General features: G+C 55.8%; 1 protein-coding gene across 12 annotated transcripts in view; it reads left to right on the top strand.

Annotated features, from left to right (window-relative positions):
- The first annotated feature begins 16,994 nt into the window (after nt 1-16,994).
- The window catches only part of FMNL2 (formin like 2), a 118,443-nt gene continuing 117,149 nt past the window's right edge, over nt 16,995-18,288 (top strand). For 7 of the 12 annotated variants that reach the window (XM_077784865.2, XM_085584062.1, XM_085584059.1 and 4 more), the window contains exon 1: nt 16,995-17,257. In XM_077784865.2, the coding sequence (XP_077640991.2) occupies nt 17,141-17,257 (117 nt within the window). In that variant the 5' untranslated portion in view covers nt 16,995-17,140. The remainder of the gene's footprint in view (nt 17,258-18,288) is intronic. The other 5 variants (XM_077784866.2, XM_085584063.1, XM_085584064.1 and 2 more) reach the window with 1 other exon arrangement.

Raw genomic sequence — 18,288 nt, 5'->3', positions numbered from 1 at the left:
CCCAGTTTCTTTGTTACAAAATGTTGTCATAATATTTAATCTCCAGCCTTGGCCTGTGCAGCAGCTGTTTGAAAGGACAATTTATATTCCCCAAAGTGCTTTGAAAGCCCTCGGGAAGCTCCCAGGAAGCTTTTTCCTGGTGCACAGAAGCAGCTTGTCCAGGCTTCCAGCTTTGTTTTGTGCCTGGCTGGATCCTCTGCATTCCTCCAGCTGCCCTCTCGTTTACTTTGTGGTTTGCTGGAATATTTGTTCCCTGTTTTTTACACCGCTCTCTCCGTGTGGGAGTCGCACAGCTCCAAAACGGATGAAACAGAGAAATGCCCAGAGTGATTCCATGGAAAGCATTCCAAGATGGGAGCGAGGAGCTGCTGTGGTGTTCCTGGAAGGTGAGAAGCTCACCCTTTAAAGTGTGAATGTGCTGGGCTTTCAGAGCTCTGCTCAGCAGCTGGGCAGGCTTTGTCTCCGTGGGGATATTCCTGCAGGAGAAAGCATGGAAAGCATGGAAAAGCTGGGCTGTGTTCATAAAACTCCTTTCACTGCACACACAGCCTGATGCCACTTCAGTGAGCATCCCCTCGCTGCTTAAAGCTTTGATTCATTCCTGCTCAGCTTCCTTTGGCTGTGTCACTCGGCTCAGCCACTCCAGTTTCCTCACGGAAGCGTCTCCGACGCTTTTCCACACGTGGCTGTTGGAAGCAAGCTGGTGTCAACAGGAATGCATTTGGTTTTTTAATCACACTTTATTTTCTTGTTGCTACACGATGGCATTCCTCTTCCTTACAGTAGCTGCCACAGAGGAAATGGATCCTAGATTTTCCCCACTTCCATGCACAGCACCCGCCCAGAGTTTACATCCAGATTTCTCCCAAATGCAGAGAGACAATTCCAGTGGCAAAAGCCCTGGTTGATGGACACTGCCTGGGAGTCTTGGCATCTCCTAAGAAACAGCCTCAGCCAGGGCAGGGTGGTGCCAGCAGGGTGAGTGGCTCCTTCTGGAGCAGCCAGAAGATCCAACCCTTGGACCCAACGTTTCCCTGTGCACTGGGATGTATTTAGGAATGTTTCAGCCCCTTGAGCCACAGCTCTTGACTCCCTGTTTGCAATAGGGAACTCTGGAAAGAGTCATGGAATCCCAGGGTGGGCTGGGTTGGAAGGAACCTTAAAGCCCACCCAGTGCCACCCATGCCATGGCAGAGACACCTCCCACTGTCCCAGGATCCAAGCCCTGTCCAAGCTGTCCCTGGGCACTGCCAGGGATCCAGGGGCAGCCCCAGCTGTGCCAGGCCTCCTCACCCTCAGAGGGATGGATTTCTCCCCACTACCCCATCCATCCCTGCCCTGGCAGTTCGTTGCCAAAGACCTCAGCCCACAAATCCTGGGAGACGCTCTCCCACGCTCCTGGCACGTGGGGCAGGAATTTTGCCTGGGAGAAGGGATTTTCTTGGGGCTGGGTCATGTGGGGCATCCCGGTGCCCATCCCATATGGCAGCGGATGCTAACCCGAGTTTTGCCGACAATTCCTCCTCCCTTTGGCCCGTCTGGCGTCCCGTCCGTGCGGCTGGATGCAGGAATGCAGCCGGCGGCCGGTCCCGGTTGTTTTCCAGCAGGAGCCAAAGTCGGGATGAGCCGGGATCCTGCGCTGAGCTGCGGGCTCAGCGTCCTTTCAGCGGGGATGGAAAGTGCCGGAACGCCGCTTGGCATCTCGTTATCCGCGCATCCAGACAGCGTGTAAGCGATTGTCGCTGCAGCGAGCCGTCTGCCCCTCTGGCTGCTGCCAAATATCCCAAATATCCCAAATAATATTCTGATTTCCCCACGCCCTTCTGCTTCTTCCCAGCGCCGCGCGTTCTTTGGGATGCTCGACGCCGCAGCGAGTATCCAGCCGTAGCGTGCCTTGAAGCGGATCATTAACAAGCGGGCTAGAATATGCAAATGGCAGGGTTTTAATTAGCCCTGGGACATCCAGGGACGTGCACAGGGGGTCGGGAGGGGAGAGAAGGGAGGCCTGGCTACACGCACACGCTCGGAGCCGCCTGCGGCACCGTGTGCCGTTAATGAGGCTCGGATCAGCTGATTGCCAATTACTGCTCGTGTCCCGTCTGTGCTTCCAGAGGTTCCAGTCTCCCCCGAAAACCAGAACAAATCCAAACACGCCGGGGCAGCAGGAGAATGGGGAAGCTGTGGGACACGGCAGCCGGTGTGATTGAACCCACAGGTGACGAGCATCGCGGGTTCCAATGGGTTAAACTGGGAGTGAAAGGAATCGAAGGATCCCATCCTCTCCGGAATGGTGCCAACCATTTAAGTGTCTAATAAAAGGCACTTAAAATGAGAGCTAAGCAAGGAACTGCGCCCCAATTCCAGCGTCTCTGGTGAGTTTAACAGTGGAGGCACTGAAGATCCGCAGGGCTTGCAGACACATCCCGAGGCAGCTCCGGAGAGCGGCGCTCCAAGGGAAGAGCTGCTCCTGGCATTCGTGTGCGTGCCTTTCCCCATCCCTTGGCAGCGGCGAGGGCAGGCTAGTGCCAGCCTCGCAGCAGGATGCCAGAGGAGCCCCTGCCCCGCTCCCTGTCCCCAAGAGCAGCTGGTGTTTTGGGGTGTTTCCTAGAGAATCCTGCTTCCTCCAGGGCTCACTTCCCAAGGGGTTCATGGAAGTGAGGAGGAGCAGAAACGCCCTTTGCTCCCAGCTGTGTCCCACCCACAGCAGGATCCTGCTGTACTTCTAGTGTGGGGATAGAGCGGGGTCCTGGTACCCAGATGGGATGCCAGGATGCCCCAGGGTCAGCCATGCCAGGGTGTCCCTGCCCCAGGATCAGCAATGCCAAGGTGTTCCTGCTCCAGGATCAGCCATGCCAAGGTGTCCCTGCCCCAGGATCAGCAATGCCAAGGTGTTCCTGCTCCAGGATCAGCCATGCCAGGGTGTCCCTGCCCCAGGATCAGAACCAGGGTGTCCCTGCCCCAGGATCAGCACCAGGGTGTCCCTGTCCCAGGATCAGCACCAGGATGTTCCTGCTCCAGGATAAGCAATGCCAGGGTGTCCCTGCCCCAGGATCAGAACCAGGGTGTCCCTGTCCCAGGATCAGCACCAGGATGTTCCTGCCCCAGGATCAGCCATGCCAGGGTGTTCCTGCCCCAGGATCAGCCATGCCAGGGTGTCCCTGTCCCAGGGTCAGCCATGCCAGGGTGTCCCTGCCCCAGGATCAGCAATGCCAAGGTGTTCCTGCTCCAGGATAAGCAATGCCAGGGTGTCCCTGTCCCAGGATCAGCCATGCCAGGGTGTTCCTGCTCCAGGATCAGCACCAGGGTGTCCCTGCCCCAGGATCGGCACCAGGGTGTTCCTGCCCCAGGATCAGCCATGCCAGGGTGTCCCTGCCCCAGGATCAGCCATGCCAGGGTGTCCCTGTCCCAGGATCAGCACCACCAGGGTGTCCCTGCCCCAGGATCAGCCATGCCAGGGTGTCCCTGCCCCAGGATCAGAACCAGGGTGTTCCTGCCCCAGGATCAGCAATGCCAGGGTGTCCCTGTCCCAGGACCAGCACCAGGGTGTTCCTGCCCCAGGATCAGCCATGCCAGGGTGTTCCTGCCCCAGGATCAGCCATGCCAGGGTGTCCCTGCCCCAGGATCAGTGACACTCTGTTGTTACCATTTGCCATCAATGCTGCATCAAAGAAGTTTGCCTGAATTTCCCATTCTAACAGCATTCCTATGAAAATGTTTCTTCCAGTTTCCTTCTCTTGCTTGGTGTTTTTTTTGGTTTTTTTTTTTTTTTTAAATATATTTCAAATCTGCCCCAGTGTGACTTCAAGGAAATTCCCCAGATCTCAAGGAACTGCCCTCTCCTGTTCAAACCTGGGCAAGCCCTGCTCCTGTGCTCCTGACTCCCCACCTGTTGGACCAGTATGATTGGAGAGGCCCTGCCCCAGTGTTTGTGGCTTCATTCATGTTTATAAACCACCCTGAGATCTGAGAAAAAGGATTTACGAGTGCAAAATAATAAGTTGCCAAACAGTTTCTAACCTCATAAACACATAATTTCAAATTCAAGGAGACACAGGGGAGGGCAAGATCGCACAAGTGGACTGGGAGCAGATTCCATCATCCATCCTGGGAGCTCCAACTGCACAATTCCCTCCACTGCTGCGAGCCCAGCCTCGTGTTTAATCCCTAATTGAGAAAAAAGCCTTTCTAAAGATATTTTTAACATTGTAAAAATGGGAAACTCATTTGTTTGTTTAGCTGCCCTCCTCCTTCTTTTGTTTCTGCCTTTGTGCTGCGCTCACGTGGCGTTAGGGAAAAGCTTCCTGGAAATAAGAACTGAAATGTGGGAATGCATTCAGCTGGGTTTGACTTTGTTCCTTTATGTCACACAAACCACAGCAGACGTGTTTGTTGTGGGGCCACTGGCTGCAGCAGATAATCCAAACAATTGTGCAGCTGAGCTGGGATCCCGTGGCTCCATTCCTCCTCCCACTTGTGGACCTGCAGTGGGAAAGCTGGAATTTGGTTGGGCAGGCACTGAGGCAATGATGGATGGGTGAGGAAATCAGGACTTATTCATGGGCCACTTTGCAAACAGGGGTGATTAATAAGAATTCCTTTTGCTGCACTGGCACAGGGTGCCCAGAGAATCCCTGGGAGTGTTTCAGGCCAGGTTGGACAGGGCTTGGAGCAACCTGGGATAGTGGAAGGTGTCCCTGCTCATGGCTTTAATGTCCCTTCCAGCCCAAACCATTCTGGAATTCTCTGATAAGCAGAGGCAGCAGTGGCTTGGTGGCCACAGCCTGCTCTGCTGGCCACCCTGGGCTTCCCCATCCTGCCAAATGCTCACCCTCAGCCCCCTGATTCCTTCAAGCATTCATTTCCCCTCCCTTGGCTGCTGCTCCCTGAATTTCCCACCCTGCAGAGGCAGAAGCTTCCCAAACCCTGAGCAGAGCCAATCTCCAGGTGGAGTTTCCTTGTGGAGCATTTTGGAGGCTCCTTCCAGCCCTGCCAGGACTCCTGTGGGCATGCAGCTGCTCCTCAGGTGTCCCTGGGTGCTCCTGGGTGCCCAGCTGGCAGCAGAGCTCCCTCCCTGCATCATCTTTACGATTCCATCTGATGAATGAACCCTGATACAAACCTCTGTCCCACTTCCTCTTCCATCCTGGTGCTGGGCATGGAGCAAGGAGCTGGCAAAGGCTCCCCTTGGCCACAAATGCCAAATAAACAGCGTGGACAGGCAGCTGCCACCTCCAGAGCTGCAGCCAGCCCTCACACCCCATTAGGCCCCGGACCAAAAGCACAAATCTGGTGGTTTGGCCACTGGCAATTTTCATTTTTCTGCAGAAAAGGCTTCTGGCATTTGTTAAAAAAGGGGGGAAAAAAATAGCAGAGGGAAGAGGGCCAAAGGTTTTGAGGACTTGTTTAAATAATGGAAAAGCTGCTGCTGGTGGTTTTGTTTATGTCATCAAAAAAGGGCACAGCTTTGAAGTTCCTCATGAGCAGCCACAGTGTTGGCTTGTAAAAGCAGCAGAGCTGTGATGCTGCTGGGTTTGCACCTTCCCAGAGCAGAGCATCCAGGAGTGACAGCCTCCAAGCAGGCTGCTCCTCACTCCCTGCTTCCAGCCCAGGGCTGCTGGCCTCACAGCGAGCTGATGACTTTTGATTTTTAATACAAAAAAAGCAAGAATCTTAATATTTCTCTCCCTAAAAATATTTATTGTGCTACAGCTTCTTCTTATGTCATGGAATGCCACGGGAAATCCAATCAAGGACACCTGACCTGGCTGTCCCCAAGCTGTGACACCTCCTCCAGCTATCAGGGCTAGTAAATTGATATTTAAAAGCATTTTACTATGTTCTGTAGCATTAAACCCTGAGGTGATTCTGTTGTAATTCTATAATTCACAGATATTTTCACATGTTAGATCTTATTTTCTGTTTCCTGAGTCACCCACCGTTCTCCCTAATCCAATCTCCAGCCAGTGAGCAACTCCCAGAGAATGCAGTCCTGCAGTCCTAGTCTGGCTCACCTTTATTTCCAGATAAACCCAAGCTGGATAATATACCCAGGAAAAGAAAAAGTGTGGAAAAGCCAGATGGGGGCTTCCCCTGCTGCTGTCCTACCACTGATTCAGCCAGGCCAGGGACAGGGGAGGAGGTTTTTCTGTGCTGTCACCTCCAGAGAAAGTGTGGATGTGTAAAAACCTGACCTAGACATGTTGGCATTGTCAAATAATTCCTGTTGAACCACTTCTGGTTGAACACTGGATGGGTCATTTGAATACTTGTGCCTGCACCTCCCTTCGTGTGGAAGCTCAGACTGTTCTCTCTTGCCAGAATCTTGGGAAAATCACGGAATCCTGGGATGGTTTGGGTTGGGAGGGAGCTTAAAGCCCACCCAGTGCCACCCCTGCCATGGCAGGGACACCTCCCACTGTCCCTGGGTGCTCCCAGCCCTGTCCAGCCTGGCCTTGGCACTGCCAGGGATGGGGAATCCACAGCCTCTGTGGGCACAAGTGACTCTGAGGAGTACCTGAGCGTGGGAGGGGAGTGCCAGGAGTTTTCTGTGCTCACAAAGATGTTTTCCCATTGCTGCTGCAGGAATCGACTTCCCTGATGTTCAACTTGGGGCACTGAGTGAATTAGAGGAGAGGAGAGGAGAGGAGAGGAGAGGAGAGGAGAGGAGAGGAGAGGAGAGGAGAGGAGAGGAGAGGAGAGGAGAGGAGAGGAGAGGAGAGGAGAGGAGAGGAGAGGAGAGGAGAGGAGAGGAGAGGAGAGGAGATGTTGCTGGTGCCTGCTGGGCTGACTGGTATCTGCTGTTGGAACTGGCCAAAAATGTACAAAAAAGAGAACAGTTTTCTGTTGTAAACCAGCTCTGTGGGCAAAGCAGCACAGGCCCTCTCCCTTTTGCATCTCACTGCTTCCAAATCCTGCTGTGGGCTCCTCTCTGGGCAAGCTTTGTCCCTCCCAGGAGAAAATTCCCTGATGGTTCACACAGCTCCATCCCTCCTGCTTCCCACTCTGAAATGGCAGTGCTGGGACAGGGCTGAGCAGGGCTGGGCTTCCAGGGGCTGAGCAGAATTGAGTTTCCAGGGGCTGAGCAGGGTTGAATTTCCAGGGGCTGAGCAATTCTGGGCTTCCAGGGGCTGAGCAGGGTTGAGTTTCCAGGGGATGAGCAAGGTTGAGTTTCCAGGGGATGAACAATCCTGGGCTTCCAGGGGCTGAGCAGTCCAGCTGGGTCACTTTTATCCTTGTGGTGCCCGTTCCTGATGGGAATGGATCGTGGAAGGCTGCTGGAAGCGCTGCACTGCTCCAGAGGAGGTTTCTGGAGGCTTCATTAACACCAGTGCTAATGACTGGTGCGATGGGCAGCTCATCTCAGTTCAGCTGGATGGGTTCAGGACAGGACAGGGCCCCAGTGACCAGGCAGGTGCCACCAGTGCCACCTCCCGAAGCCCAGGAGGGTGACATGGCCATGCTCCATGGTCCTTTCCACGAGGAAAGAAAACTCAGTCGAAAAAGCTGGAGAATGTCACTGGCTGCATTCTACATCTGTTACATCTCAGGATAATTTATTTTAACCTCTGAAGATACAAGGGAAAATATGTGAAGGAGATGGAGACGTGCCAGTATTTCCAGTTCATTACAAGCAAAGAACTGTTGCTTATAGCACTTTTTTTGGAGCAGAGAGCAGTCTGGTTTGAAATCCCTCAAGCAATGAGGAATCACGTCCCCACCAATGGAAATGGTTCTTCGGCAAAGAGTTTACTAATTAAAAGAGTTTCAGCTTGAAATTCAGTCTAAATTTCCTCCCTTTACATAATGTCCTGTCTGCTTTCTGCGGGCATTGCTGCACCCCTGCAGGGGGGTCACCCAAACGCCCTCCCTGCTCTCAGGGAGGGAGATTTGGGATGCAGGGCAGGGACGGGGGGACCTGGGATTGGCATGCAGGATGCTCAGGCCTCTGGGTTTTGGGGTTCTTTTGTTCCTATTGAAAAGCAGTGCTGCAGTGGAGAGGCAGACAAGGACTAAAGGATTTGGGGACAGGGGGACTTGCTCCTGCAGGGACTAAAGGATTTGGGGATGGGGGACATGCTCCAGCAGGGACTAAAGGATTTGGGGATGGGGGACATGCTCCATCAGAGACTAAAGGATTTGGGGACAAGGGGATGTGTGCTAGGAGGGAGTAAAGAATTTGGGGACAGAGGGACTTGCTCCTGCAGGGACTAAAGGATTTAGGGACAGAGGGACTTGCTCCATCACGGACTAAAAGATTTGGGGACAGAGGGATGTGCTCTAGGAGGGAGTAAAGAATTTGGGGACAGGGGGACTTGCTCCATCAGGGACTAAAGGATTTGGGGACAGACAGACGTGCTCCAGGAGGGACTAAAGGATTTGGGGACAGACGGACGTGCTCCAGCAGGGACTAAAAAATTTGGGGACAGAGGGATGTGCTCTAGGAGGGAGTAAAGAATTTGGGGACAGGGGGACTTGCTCCATCAGGGACTAAAGGATTTGGGGACAGAGGGACGTGCTCCAGGAGGGAATAAAGGATTTGGGGACAGGGGGATGTGCTCTAGGAGGGACTAAAGAATTTGGGGACAGGGGGATGTGCTCCAGCAGGGACTAAAAGATTTGGGGACAGAGGGACTTGCTCCTGCAGGGACTAAAGGATTTGGGGACAGGGGGACATGCTCCATCAGGGACTAAAGGATTTGGGGACAGGGGGACATGCTCCTGCAGGGATTAAAGGATTTGGGGACAGAGGGGTGTGCTCTAGGAGAGAGTAAAGAATTCTGGGACAGAGGGACATGCTCCTGCAGGGATAAAGGATTTTGGGACAGAAGGATGTGCCCCAGCAGGGCCATCCCCAGCCAGGCAGGTTTGCCCACGAGCCTGCTGTGCACTGAGCTGAGACGACCCCAGACACAAACAGAGAAGCAGCTGTGCCTGCAGACGACACTGTGGAAGCAGATATGTATGAGTGTTACCAAGATTAGGGCTTAATTAAATTCCTGCAAGATTTTTTGGGTCTTCATAAATTTCCTTTGAGCTCTCTGCCAACTAGGATATGCTCGCTGGCTTTGGAATATGAAAGCAAGTGTTGTTGTGTTTTGCAAATATATTTTATAATGCATGCAAGTGCTGACTATGCAAAAGTCTCCCAGGTTTCCACGATTAACAAAATTACAAAAGCACAAAGGGTAGCAGTTCTTCTTGTTTTTGACTATCCCTTAAAAAACAAGAGATGGATCAAAGTGTCCTGTGATGAAGTTCATTAATCACACCCACACCATGAAAAACCATCGACTCTTCTGAACCCACTTCTGGCAGAGGGAGGGCAGGAGCAGTTGGCCAGGGTGGATTCTGCTGTGGGTTGGGTGTTTATTCACTTGTTTTTCCCAAACAAGGCCCTGCCTGGGGTGGCATGGCCGGGGGGCAGGGATGTCTCTGGCCAGGAGCAGAGGGTGGGCGAGGAGAGGCCGATCCCTGCCCGGCCCTCCAGGGCTTGGGATGCACAAAAACCTCTGCTGCTTCCACCCCGCTTGGAAGCAAATCCCAAAAAGCAGGGACGGAGCTGCATGGGCGAGGGGTGGGCACGGGGATATCTGTCCTGATGCCAGCAGAGGATGGCTGGGCAGCGGTGCACTGGAAACCCCTGCAGGGAGAAGGATTCCCTCTTGTGCGCTCCTCTAGGCTTTGGATCTTCCTTGCTTTTAATCCCGTGGTGTCCTTGTCAGCACGGCCCGGCTGATCCGACACACAGAGCTCTTATCTGTGTATCTGATAAGGGAGAGCCTGGAGAGGGCCACGAGCCCCCTGGCATCCCCCTTCGTCCCTGCGACTCGGCAGTCTGGGCAGACGCGTTAAAGCGCTCGGAAAATTCAGCAGCACGCTGACAACACGCTCCCAGGCTGGCAGCAGAGAGGATTCGGGTCCCAGATCCATCCCTGCAAGCAGCACCCGGCTGCAGGAGCTGTGCTCTGCCTCTCCGGGGGATGGAGCTGCAGGAGCTCCCAGCCTGCCCGAGATGCCTCAGCCCTGGTGGGACACCAGTGTCACCTGCTGTGCTCAGCGAATCCAGCTTTTTTTGGCAATGCCTGCTGCTGGATTGGCACCGAGAGGGGCTCGTCCTTGGGAGGGTCCTCCCCGTCCTCCAAACACAGAGTGAGCAGCCCTGGGGTCTCACCTGGGACATCCCAGGCTGTCCCCTGGGCCACGTCCTGCTCTTTTCCAAACCAGCCCCGCGTGCTGCCCGCTGTTGGGGCTCAGTCCCCGTGAAAACACTGGGGATGATCATTCTGTCCGTGCTGGAAGAGCTTCTCCAGCTCATCCGCACAGGTTTAACCCAGCCAGAGATGGAAACACCCAAATCTGGATTTGCACCAAAAGGCAAATTGCACAGGGAGGGCATTGCACCACGGTCACCCCACTGGATCTGCCTTTGCCACGTGCAGAGGAAACCTTGATAGGGATTTTTGGGATCTGGCGGGATGCAAAGGAAACCTTGACAGGAATTTTTTGGGATCTGGTGGGATGCAAATGAAAGCTTGACAGGAATTCTTTGGGATCTGGCGGGATGCAAAAGAAACCTTGACAGGAATGTTTTGGATCTGGCGGGATACAAATGAAACCCTGACAGGAATGTTTTGGATCTGGCGGGATGCAAATGAAAGCTTGACAGGAATTTTTAGGGATCTGGCAGGATATAAATGAAACCCTGACAGGAATGTTTTGGGATCTGGCGGGATGCAAGGGCAGGGAGCCCGGCTGAAAGCCCTACGCAGCAGGGAAGGGGTTATGGCCATAACCCAGCAGCTCCACGTGGAACAAAGCTGGCATTTCAGGGGCAAGACAATGGATTGTATTTTCTGCCTTCATTTCAGTCATCCAGCTGGCACCGAGGCTGAGGTCACCCACCCCGGCCGTGCACTGCAGCATCTCTGTTGTGGCCAGCAGGGAGAAGCCAAACAAAGAGGAGCTGAGTCGGCAGGAGCGGGGCAGGATCAGGGATGGACCCGGGCTCCGTGCTCCCAGCTGACGCTGCCCAGCACGCTGCAAATCCCTCTGAGCCAGCGTTTTCTCTGCCACACGTCTCAGAGCTTTGCAGGGCCACCGGCCACGCTCAATCCCTGCCCCGCTTCCCCAGCAATGGTTTGGGGCTTGGCTGAGCGCTGGGATTTGCAATGCGAGCGTGCAGGCTCCAGCCAGAGGATGTGCTGCTCTCCAACTGGAAATATTTGCTCTAGCGAGAGCCCCGTTTCCTTTGAAGCATGTCAAAAGGTGGCAGGGCTAAGGTGGAGGCACCTGCGGGCACGTGGCTCAAACACACACCGGGCACACGCAGCACACGCGGCTGGGCCCGGCCTGGGCTTTGTGCCCTGCAGAGAAGAGGCTCAGTTTGGCACCCTGGCCTGTTTTCTGGGAAATGAGCTTTAATTATGTTACCAGTGACTGGGAAACCTGAGTTCCTCTGTTTGTGCAGAGGTGCACACGTGGAATCCCAGACTGGTTTGGGTGGAGGGGATTTTAAAGCTCATCCAGTGCCACCCCTGCCAAGGCAGGGAAACCCTCCCACTGTCCCAGGCTGCTCCAGCCTGGTCTTGGGCACTGCCAGGGATCCAGGGGCAGCCCCAGCTGCTCTGGGAATTGCAGCCCAGCCAGGAATTCCCAATTCCCAATCTCCCACCCATCCCTGTCCCCTGGCAGTGGGAGCCATTCCCTGGCTCCTGTCCCTCCATCTCTTGTCTCCAGCCCCTCTCCAGCTCTCCTGGAGCCCCTTTGGACTCTGGAGGGGCTCTGAGCTCTCTTTGGAGCAAAGCTGAACTTTCCTCCAGATCTCCAGCCTGCTCCATCACCACTGATTCATCTCCACTGCTCCATCACCATTGCACCACCAGCACTGCTCCATCACCACTGATTCATCCCCACCACTCTGCCACCTCTGCTGGGTGCAGCTGCCCACACAGAAGTGCCCTAAGGCAGGGGGTGCCCTGCAGCTGCCCACAAACCCCCTCCAGCCCCACCACCAGCCCTCTGGAGAGTTTGGGATGTGCCTTTCCCAGGCCACGCTGGTGCCCTGGCAGTGCCACCACAGCAGAGCCATCCCCAGAGCTGTGCCGTGGGCCAGAAGGTGACAGGGCCTTGGGAAGTTCTGTCCCTGGCACCTCTGAGCCCTCCCAGCTGGCTGCTTACAGAGGTAGGAAAGATGCAGCACGCTCCTGCATCCCACAGCCTTTCCCTCCTGGCTGGGCTCAGCCAAAGGGAGCCAGTCTGGCCCTGCTCAGGAGGCAGTAAATAATTCAGTGAACTGCTGTTCTCCTCGTCTGGAACAGGAGTGGAGATGTTCAGAGCTGCTTGGAAAGGGGAAATGTTTGTTTTATGGGAAAACCTGCATCGTTGGCCTTTTGTTTAATTTAGCATGAAACAGAACCTTGCAGGTCCCTGGAGAAGAGAAGCTTTGGGGTGACCTAATTGTGGTTTTCCAGTGCCTGAGCCTGGAGGAAAGACGTGGAAAGAAGTGGAGAGACTTTGGGCAAGAGCCTGGGGTGACAGGACACAGGGAATGGCTTCACACCTAATGCCCCAGTGTCCCTGGAGCATCCCTGGAGCATCCCTGGAGCATCCCAGGAGCAGCAGTTACATGGGAGCTGTGGCTGAGGGGGGATCTCAGCTCTGCTGGGAACTCTCACCATGGAAAGGCATCACTAAAGGGAGCTGGTGACATTGGCAAAAGTGATTGGAAGGTCTGGAAAAGGTGTTTCCAGTGACTGCACAACTCCTGCTCTGGCAAATCCCCCCTCTCCTCCCGCCTTGCTGGGAGGCAAATGTTGTTCATCAGCGCCGTAAACTGAGATCCATATTTTCCTCGTCAGTTCTCAAAGCCATTTAAAGCCTCTAAACAGCTCCTATCAGCTGCAAAAGAAATCCAATTCATTTTATTCCTCCTGCCTGAGCATCCTGGGGAGTTCTTTGAGGAGAGCCTTTGGTGGGACCTCGCGGGGCGTTGGTGAGCGAGGCCCACGTGGAAGCACCTGGCAGTGTGCCCCTGCCACGGGGACAGGGCTGTCATTGTCCCTGCTGGCCTTTGGGGCCAGCTGAGGCCTGAGCTCCAGCCCCTCCATTCCACAGGGAAAACAGAGGCATCTTTTGGCCCCTGTTCCATCCAGCATCTCCCCCAGCCTCTGGCTGCACCTCGGTGCTGCTCTGCTCTCACATTGCAGTGTTATGAAATATTGACTCCTTCCCCAGCCCTGTTTTCTGCTCCATTATCTCACTTGCCTCAGCACTGGCGATTCCTGGCCTTGCTGGGAATTCTGAGGCTGTGTTTTGTCTGCCTGCCTTCCTGCCAAGAAATGCTGAAGGAGCTCCTGGCAAGGCTGAGTCCCACCAGGAAATAACCCCAGCTGCTGCTGGGTTTGCTCAGCAGCGATGGCAGCAACGTGGGGAGATGTCCTTCAACTCATCTTCACGTCCCAGCGCTCCTTGGGCATTCTCCTGCCCAGCTTTGCAGCTTGTTTTAAACTCAGTTTACACCTGGAGGGATGTTCAGCCTGGAGAAGGCTCCAGGGAGAGCTCAGAGCCCTTCCAGAGCCCAAAGGGGCTCCAGGAGAGCTGGAGAGGGATGGGGGACAAGGGATCAGGGCAGGGTTAGGTGGGACGCCGGTGACAGCACCACACTTGGCTCTGCTGGAGCTGCATCTGATCCACGCCAGTGTTGGAAGTGATGCCCAAGGACATCAGCAGGGCCAGAGCAGGGCACGAGGAAATCAGCTCCAAAGTTCATCATTTAATTTCCAGCACCCCGAGAAAATTGAGAGGGCTGGGTAGATGTGAACCTGAGCACTCGCTGTGCTGGGACTGAGCACTTCCACCCTGCAGCTTCAGCAGCAGCTCATTTCCCTTGGGAAGGCTGCCCTCAGAAAGCAGAACAGGATTTTAAAATATTTTTTCCATTTGTTACAGAAAAGCCCCTCTCCTAAGCAAGCTCAGCATGCACGAACTGCAATCAATAACCTCATGTGAAGCGAGCACTGCTCAGCTCAGGGATGGATTTTATGGGTGCTCTACATCTTTATTATGAGTGAAGCATCCTTGGCCACTGCTGAGCAGGGTCTGGCTATTTATTAAAGCCTCTCCAGCTTTTATCAGATCACCTGGAACTTCACAGAAAAGGCAGCTCAGGATCCCTCTGGAAGTGCTGAGCATCAGGGAAAATGAGGGTTCACAAATCAATCTTTCCCCTTCAAAGGTTTTTCTCTAGATAAGTAAGTAGAGACTGGTTCAGGGGATTTTAGGAATGACTCAGCCCCAAACTTGCAGCTCTTTACGTGGAGATTTTGGTGACAAACAGAGCAGCTGGGTCAGGGGAATTTAGGAATGACTCGGCCATAACTTCCAGCTCGTTATGAGGAGATTTTGGTGACAAACAGACCTTGAGGAAAGGCTGAGAAATCTCATTCTCCAGTGAAATTCCACACACGCTCATGGCAGGGAGCCCTTGCAAAGCTGGTATGGCCATTAACCCCGGGGCAGACCAAGAATTCCCTGCTGGCATCACCCGGTGTGAATCACCCAGGTGCCTGGGATGAGCTCTGGGAACTGCACACTGTGAGCTGCTTCTTTTATTTGAATAAATAAAATGTGAAAACAAAGCTCTTGTTTATTAGTTTTAATCCCAGAATAATTTCTTTACATTGCACGAGCCAGCTAAGTCCCTTTTTTTACTTACCCACACTAATTTTGGCATTTGCAAATGTCGACATCCCAGTTAGAGACAACAACAAATTGCTTAAAAATCATCTCATCCTTTACAAGAATTCTTTTCTTTGCTCTGCTGCATTGATGTCAAATGCTCGCTGTGTGTGAGGATGCCTAAATTCATTAAAAATTTTGCAAGGCTAGTTTTGACCTGAATATGCCTCATAGCAGGATTTAGAGCTGCCTTTGACTTCTTGCTGGAGCCCAGGAATCCAGTTTATCCTGCAATTTTCCCAACCTGTCCCAGGTATTTGTGGCCAGCAGCATCTCCCCATCCCTGAAGGTCTCCTGGTGTCCAGAGGGACTTAAAAATGCTGAGGTGACTCAGGGAATCCCAGAATTTGCTGAGCTGGAAGGGATCCACAGGGATCATCAGAAAAGTGTTGAGTGCTTCCATGGTGGGAATTATTGACTGGGAAAATCCTGGGATTCCTGACACTGCAGCGAGTTTGTCATCACAGGTCATGAAAAGCCCTGCTGCTGGGAGAGGGAAGGATCCTCTGCTGGGGACTGTCTTCATCACTGTTCCCTGCCCTCCTGTTATCAGTGGTGCTCTAAGGCTGCCTTATCTCACAGCACTCTTGTGAAGCTTAATGAACTAATTAATCTTTCAAAGAATTGTGATAGATAAAAGACACGGGGCAAAGTATCTATTACCACGACAGTAACGTCGTTGTTAACTCCTGACAGCTCTCCGGGGTTCAAACCTTTGTTTACCAAGGATATTGCAAGGTTTTCGGGCTTTTAACAAAGCAGTTTATGAAATTCTGAGCTGTTCCTGGGGCCTGCAGAGTGGGAAATCCAAACCTTTGGCATCGCTCGGGGGCCCAGGCCACGTCCTGATGCTCTGTGGGCAAGGTGGGGAGTGAGCCAGGACAAAGAGTTCCTCCCCATCCCAGTTATGGATGTATGACACTTATTTTTTTTTAAATTGGAATGAGCTCGTTTAATTAGTAGCGGGTTTAGAGCTCTCAGGGAGAAAAGCTGCCTGTCACTTCCATGGATTTCCCCTGCAGGACTGCGTGTGCTGCCACACAGGATTCCCAGCACGTCGCTTCTGCAGCACTTCCCAAGCCGTGCCTCTGGCACAGCCCTGATCCCAGAGAATGGAAATGAAGGAATGGTCATTTCCCAGACTATGATGCTTATCCTTTTGCTCTTCTCCCCAAATTAATCTCCATGTGGATAGTTTCCATGGCCAGGAGGAGAGGCAGCAGCACGAGTGGTGTGAAGGTGAGAGCCGAGTGAAAATCGTTCTTCCCTGGAAGGATAATGGGATGCTCATAGGGGACAGTGGGGTATGGATTGGTGGGGCTGACAGGAGGGAATGAGGTCTTGGATTTGGGATTAAGCCAGATGTAAGTGAGGACAGCACAGTCACCAAATGGGCTGATGGCATCTCCCAGGGTCAGGGTTCCAGGCTCCTGTTTCCCGTGCAGCCCTGCATCCCTGGGATGCTGAAACCCGGGGAACACTGCAGAAATGGGGGATAACGCCCGAGGAGCGGCCAGGCTTGAGATGCTGGGGTGGATGATCCTCCTGTGTACACCCAGGCAGCCTCAGCTCGGGTACGGATGTGTCGGGGTGGCGAATTCACGGGGGTCAGTCACCCCAATTGTCCCGATTTCAGTCACTCGGGATGGGGGCTGGGGCGACCGGGTGGGGCCACTGTCCTTGAGCACCTACAGCCGTTTTGGTGAGCAGCAGGACCACGGCTGTCCACAGCAAAGGTCTAGAGTTAATCACAGCACCAGGGTCCCACGCTGGTTTGGGTTTAAAAGGACCTTAGAGCCCACCCAGTGCCACCCCTGCCATGGCAGGGACACCTCCCACTGCCCCAGGCTGCTCCCAGCCCTGTCCAGCCTGGCCTTGGGCACTTCCCGGGATCCAGGGGCAGCCAGAGCTGCTCTGGGCACTTGTGCCAAGGCCTGCCACCCTGCCAGGGAAGGATTTTCCGGAATCTCCGCTCTCCCCCTGCCCTCGGTGGAATCCACTCCCCGCGTCCACTCACTGCCGGCCGGCAGCAGCGCGGCCGCCGAGGCAAAATGGATGCGGCGGGGTGTCCCCCACCCCTTCCCCCCATTTCCCCACTCCTTTCCACCTTTTCCAGGCATTCCCACCGCCCTCTCCCGCCTCCCTCCCCGCGGCCGGCGGCGGGACTACGAGTCCCATGGCGCCGCGGGCCGGGGGCGGAGCGGGGCTTTGTGCGGGCGGCATGCGGGGGAGCCGCAGCCGGGGCTGGAGCCGGAGCCGGAGCGAGCCCGCCCCGGGGGGAGGAGGGCGAGGGCGGCGAGCCATGACGGGCGGCGGCGCGGCGGAGCGCCCGCGGTGGTAGAGGGCGAGCGCGGGGCGCGGAGCCCGCCCGGCGCGGGGCGCGGAGCAGCGCGGAGCGGCCGCCATGGGCAACGCGGGCAGCGTGGACGCGCAGCAGACGGAGCTGAGGGCGCACGGCGTGCCCCTGAAGCTGCCCATGCCCGAGCCCGGCGAGCTGGAGGAGCGCTTCGCCGTGGTGCTGGTGAGCGCCGGCCCCATTGTCTGCGGGCAGCGCGGAGGGGCCGCGGGCGGGGGGAGCGGCGGAAAGTTGGCTCGGGAGCCGCGGCCGGCGCAGGTGGGCTCGGCCGGGCGGTGCCGCCCGCGGGACGGGGCCGCGGCTCTTTGTCTCCGCAGCCCCCCCGAGGGCCGCCGTGCCCCGGCCCGGCCGGCTCCCGGGGCCGGGCGGCGGAGCGCAGCCCGCGGCCAGCGCAGCGGGAGCGCAGCGGGAGCGCAGCGGGAGCGGCTCCGCCGGGGACGCTCCGGGGCACCGGTTCTGCTCCGCGGGGGCACCGGTTCTGCTCCGCCGGGGCACCGGTTCTGCTCCGCGGGGGCACCGGCTGTGCTCCGCCGGGACACCGGTTCTGCTCCGCCGGGGCACCGGTTCTGCTCCGCCGGGGCACCGGTTCTGCTCCGCCAGGGCACCGGCTGTGCTCCGCCGGGGACTCTGGCTCTGCTCCGCCGGGAGCCCAGGGACACGGTCCTGCTCTGCCGGGAGCCCGGGAGCACCCCGCTCTGCTCCACCAGGAGCCCGGGGACACCGGCTCTGCTCTGCCAGGGACACCGTTCTCCTGTGCCCCCCGGGAACACCCCGCTCTGTGCCCCCCGGGACACCCCCGGCTTTCTCCTCCTGGGGATGCCGCCCTCCTTTCCCCCCGGGACACCCCGCTCCTGTCCCCCCCGTTGGGGGACTCCCCGGTGCTTCTCCCCCGGACCGTGCCGGGGTTTTCACTTCAGCAGCACGGACGGGTGGCTCTGAGATCAGCTCCCAGCGAAGGGCTGAGCTTTCTTTCCCTGGGCAAAGCTCCCGCTGCCTTTGGGGTACCCCGGCAGCGCGGCTCCATCTCCTCTCTGCCGTGTTTTTTTTTTTCCTTGGAGCCACGTTTGCGTGTGGAACGGGAGCTGGGGGAGGAGGGCGAGCGGCTCCATGTGCGTGCCATGCCCGGCCCCGCCGTGATGCCCCGGGAGCCCGGAGCTGCCGGGTCATTCCCGTCCCGCATCCCGGAGCCGCCCCCG

This window comes from Lonchura striata, chromosome 7 (assembly GCF_050655825.1).
Source record: "Lonchura striata isolate lonStrDom1 chromosome 7, ASM5065582v1, whole genome shotgun sequence".
Classification (NCBI taxonomy): domain Eukaryota; kingdom Metazoa; phylum Chordata; class Aves; order Passeriformes; family Estrildidae; genus Lonchura; species Lonchura striata.
This window is presented reverse-complemented; position numbering and strand designations above follow the sequence as displayed.